General features: G+C 43.0%; 1 protein-coding gene across 1 annotated transcript in view; it reads right to left on the reverse strand.

Moving 5' to 3' along the window:
- IL12RB2 (interleukin 12 receptor subunit beta 2) overlaps window positions 1-5,471 on the reverse strand; it is a 57,694-nt gene that overhangs the window by 37,246 nt on the left and 14,977 nt on the right. The window contains exon 6 of the mRNA XM_023509868.1: window positions 3,758-3,908. Within this exon, the coding sequence (XP_023365636.1) occupies window positions 3,758-3,908 (151 nt within the window). The remainder of the gene's footprint in view (window positions 1-3,757; window positions 3,909-5,471) is intronic.

The raw sequence follows: 5,471 nt of genomic DNA on the forward strand, positions 1-5,471 counted from the left end.
GTCCAGAACAACCTCTGACCTCCAAGCTATATGGCTGTGGAATTCTCAGCGTCCAGAACAACTTCTAGCGTTCACTTGTCCACACCCAGCCTGTCATGGTGATATTTTAAAATTTCCAGTGGGTGCACCAGCTTTCTCCCCTTTGGTGGCAGCTGTAACGTGTGCAGTCCCTGTCTCCCCTTGCGGCATCTACCTGCTCACCCCTGCTGTCTCCCTGATGAGGGGGCCACATATCGCCTTTAGTGTCCTGGCCCAAGTATGAACACCCAACACCTCGTTTACTGACTGTCCCTAACAGACTTCAGCCTGTAAATGAGCCTTTAAAATGTGGTGAATGAACAGAGAGAAACACACCCTGATGAGATGCTCCAAGGAATGTCTGCATTTTGGAGTCTCCTCCCAGGGGTTCTAAGCGGTGGGGATCACCTGCCCCCAACACCCAGCAGGTCCTCAGACCTGTCTGGGAACCTGGAACCCAAACTGAAGAAGCATTTCACACTAGAAGGAGAGCGAGGCTTTTCCCCCTCCCCCATGCCAGGTTCAGGCCTGTCTTTGAGGGACCCGGATTTTAGGACCGTCCTTTTAAACACTGCCATTGTTTCTTGCCAGTGCTGAAGTGGTTTCTTTTCTCTTACCCTTTCCTTCGTGTCATTAATGGAGAAAGTTTCTCCTGGAGGACCAGGACAGATGCTGAGTGTAATGGCCCAGGAAAGGGCCATACAAGCAAAGAAGGCCCTGCCCACTGCTGGGTGAGCTGCGTGAGGGCACCACCCCACCCCGCCAGGAGGCTGCGTCCTGCCAGCCTCGAGAAGCACAGGCTGCAAGAAGGTCTAGCACAAAGTCATTCACAGTGTTTGAGAGTATCTAAAAATAAAAAAAGGAAAGAAAAAGCTTACTAGTAATTGTTTAAATGCCAAGTTACATATAAGTAAAAAAGGGTTAAAAGGGAAACGTGCTAAAAAAATTTCACACCTTTTAGGTTTACATCAGTTGGTATTTCATAAAGAAACTGATGACAGAAACAGCGGTGAGGGGTGAAAACCAGGCAGTTTAAAGTAAGAGAAAAAAAGCACCTACAACAACCCGCAGAAAGAGCAACCACAGAAGAGGGAGATCCAGACACTTAGAGAAGGCCGCTCAGGGTGCGGCTTCTCCCTCCACAAATGCTGGCCAGCCCAGAGCAAGCGGCTTCCTGCGTTCTAGTCACAGAACCACATACGGGAGCACAGCCATGACCCGGTGCTGGACTCCTGTTATGATGATGGCTCAGACCACAAGGGTAACAGTTAAACACTAAAAAAAAGACAAAAGCATTCTGGCATCTCTAATAGGCCATTATCCAATGAAAGAATGACAGGGATTCATAAGCCCTGAGTTTCCCGAGTTTATAGTTTAGCCTAACATGAGATAACTTAAATGTTTCTCAGCCTACTTACTACCTTGAACTTGGATATAAAGTATGGCCTATTTCAAAAATTTTACCCATACACTATGTAAACAAAATCTAGTTCCTAAGGTATTTTTAAAAATAAATATTACTTTGTATAATAAAAGGATATTAAGAGTCTGCTCTGATTTATAAGTCTTCAATAAGCAGAGAGCGAGATTCAACCTTAAGAGATTTTTATCACAAAATGAGAAGTAATAAGTTACCACTTGCTAGATGAATTAATTTGTTTTTAGAGACAGGATTCTGCTCTGTTGCCCAGACTGGAGTACAGTGTGGCCATCCTGGCTCACGCCCGGGCACTCTCAGGCTTCAGATCCTCCCGTCTCAGTCTCCCAAGTAGCCGGGACTACAGGTGCATGCCACTGGGCCCGGCTAGTCGTTTGTTGTTGTTATTATTATTGTAGAGATAGTATCTTGCTATGTACCCAGTCTGGTCTTGAGTTCCTGGCCTCAAGCAATCTTCCTGCTTCAGCCTTGAAAAGTGGGGGAGTTACAAGCGAGAGCCGCCACACCCAGCCTCACACATTTTTTAAAATATAGACAAATGCAATTAATACAAGAAGAAAGGCACAGTAAAAGCCTATTCTACAGATGACGTACTGTGCACCAGGTTCCGTTAACAGGCCCGTTGGGCCCTCGAATGTCACCTGTGTATCATCACTAAACATCATCAGTCACCAGACACTGTTAGTAGCTCGGAGGAAGTGAAGGCAACTGAACCGTGAGGCTAGTTCACCTGCACACACATTCACAGGTTCACAAATAAACATTTAGATTTTTGCACCTTAACATTACAAAAGCCCCAGATAATGAGCAATGGACTAATATGCCAATAATTTTTCTTCTGAGCCAAATTTATATAAATTATGAAAAGTTCTGCACTATAATAACTGCTTTTAAAAAGAAATATTCAGGTGGCTATTTCTTGTGTCTTCAAAGATTTGTTAAAATTGGCATTAAGTTTACATAAGTATTTTTGCTTCAATAAAATATTTGCTTATACTTCAATAAAGTTGCTTTCCCAATAATTACCAAAAAAGAAATGTTTATGAGATTGAAAAATACATTTGATGTTCTTTTCAGAGCTATCTGAATATCAAAGGCTTGAAGAAGTATAATACTGTATTATTTGGAGGAGAGAGAATTGCTGGATGTTAAATTTTATTTTATTTTATTTTATTTTTGCATGGAAACCTATTTTTTTTCTTTTTTTTTGAAACAGAGTCTTCCTATGTCACCCTCAGTAGAGTGTTGTGGCATCTTCACAACTCACAGCAACCTCAAACTTGTGGGCTTAAGTGATTCTCTTGCCTCAGCTTCCTGAGTAGCTGGGACTACAGGCACCTGCCACAATGGCCCCATTATTTTTTTGGTTGGAATTGTCATTGTTCTTTAGCAGGCCCAGGCTGGGCTCGAACCCACCAGCCTTGGTGTATGTGGCTGGCACCCTACTCACTGAGCTACGGGCACTGACCCTATCAACCTATTTATTTATTAATTTTATTTTGGGGGATTCATTTAGGTAACGCTGATTGCATTTGTTAGGCAAAATCCCTCTGATAACTGTGTCCCGCCCCCAAGAGGTGTGCCATACACCGTGACCCCCCATGCCCCTTCCTCCACCCCTCTCCCCACCCGCTGATTCCCTTATTCCCTCTTACATTGATCATCTACTGCCTTCATATTAGAATTGAGGATATTGGATTCTTGCTTTGTTAAATTTTATAAACTCAGACAATTAAGTTTGCAAACTCATCCTAGAGGAAGTGCTACAGACCTCAGTGCTGAGTATCACTATGGTGGCCTTCGAAGAGCTCCCCTTGGCCACCTGGTGACCACAGTGATACTCAGCAATGAAGTATGTAGCACTTTTTCTAGGATGAGTTCTAGAACTTAATCATCAGACATCCATATGTATCCAGAGTCTGCTTTCTTTCAAACTTGTAGTATGACTTACAGCACTACATTAATTTTGATAGAATCAAAAAGATAAAATGTATCCAGATTTAAGTATAAAAATGAGATCAATTGCTTACAGCTTTGCAGACAGAATAAGAGTTACTGAGATAGAGAGAAAGGGGGTACATCACAGCCAAACATCACCAAGGCACACGGGTAATGAGCAGGACTTGTAGGCAGCAGGGGCAGGACTTATTTCATGTCAAAAACCTCCCAGTGACATAAGCATAGCTCCCTGAGCAGTTCTGAGACGTAATGTCAAATTAACTTGCTAATTAATGCAATCCCCCTTTCTGGTTCCTGCAGGTACTTTGGTGGTTCTGCTCCCCTTTCTTTTTGGACACATACCTTCTTCCGGTGTCTGCGTTCTCAGGGGTTCACTCCAATCGCTCCAACTTCCTTTATAAAGATGTAGCTTGGAAGAGATCTGGAATTCATACTCCGTAAATGGTTCCAGACCCAGCAAATCATGTCTTCCTTTGGCATCGGTAACACTGACCTTGAATCGGACGAGATTTTTAAAAGTGCCTATTAATGCTAAATTGCTAATTTAATGAATTTTAACATAAAAGTAAAACACTGGACTATGTAAATTCCTTATTATTTCTCAGATCTAGCCTCCAACAAGAAGAAATATCAGTGACTAGTTACTGACTTACAGGATGTTAATCTGAAATAGCAGCTTCTTTTTAGGAAAAAATAAAGTCTCCTGGACGAAGAATGTAGCTACATAGGTTCCCAGGGGTCCTGAAGCCACATGGAAAACAAGTTTGAAGACAACCAATTTCCAAAAGCCTTAGAAAAGTGTCTACACTAGAGATTATTTTTTTATTTGGTTACAATTAAAATGATATGAATGTTTTAACATAGATATGGCCCTGGCTGCAAAAAGAAAACCAGTTGCATGTGTCTTGAGTATCAGCACGCGTAGAACTGATCCTTTGTTATTATAAACCAGTATGTCTTACAAAAATTCTGGAAGGATTGTCATCCTATGTCTTATACTATAAAAAAGAATTCCCAATATTATATCAAAGTATAGGGTTTTTTTCTTTGGAATGTTTAATTCTATGTAAGTCTCTGTGGGGATTCTCCAATGTTTCTCTTTTCAATATGTTAGAAAATACTAAAAAGTAATAATGGGTAAGAGGCGGAATAAAGAGACTTGAATAGAAATAAATTATAGAAAATTAATATTGGTTTATAAAAGTCTTTGGCTTAAAACATTTCAGAATCAATGATCAATATTCGAGTTATTTCTTAATAAATCGAGGTATACATGACTTTTTGATAGTTTTTTTTTTTTTTAAGAAAGCAAAGAAGTTTATTTCTTATACTTCCGTTGGCTGGGGAGTCCAAGGTCAAGGGGTTAAGAGTTGTTTGCTGGGGGGGGGGGTCTGCAGAGCCCTGAGGGAATGCGGGCTCCCCACAGTGAGGGCTGAGTGTGCTAACTGCTGACTCAGGTCTCTCTCTGCCTTTGTTGTTGTTGTTGTTGTTGCTGTTGCCCAAAACCGTTTCAGTAGGAGAGAAAACACCCGAAGGCTATCTTCTGGAGGCTTCTGGGCCTCACACCTCAGGCAGTGGAGTCCTCAGCCCCGTGATCTGTTAGGAAAAGATGAAAACAAGCATCCATGGCTGGGCCACCCTCTGCTCTTCAGACACCATGCTGAGTTGCAGGTTCTGTGTCCACGTTTCCAGGTTGAGACTTGACCGTGGACTCACAAGCAAGGTCTGCAGGGCCCACAACCTTGTCTTTAGTTGGCCACATGTGGTAATTCTGTATACTTGCAGGCAGAGCCGCAAGATAGATGGGCTGGGTAGCTTTGCCGGTTGGTGTCCACTTTGGATAGCGCTGCTTGGGGCAGATCGACATGGCTTCCCCGCTCCCCAGCAGCTAACGCCACCAAATAGATGAGGATGGCTCCCCCCAGCAGCTAACACCACCAAGTAGATGAGGATGGCTCCCCCCACCCAGCAGCTAACACCACCAAGTAGATGAGGATGGCTCCCCCCCAGCAGCTAATACCACCAAGTAGATGAGGATGGCTCCCCCCACCCAGCA

Source organism: Otolemur garnettii, unplaced genomic scaffold (assembly GCF_000181295.1).
Source record: "Otolemur garnettii isolate 467f Iridium unplaced genomic scaffold, OtoGar3 scaffold00010, whole genome shotgun sequence".
Taxonomy (NCBI): Eukaryota; Metazoa; Chordata; class Mammalia; order Primates; family Galagidae; genus Otolemur; species Otolemur garnettii.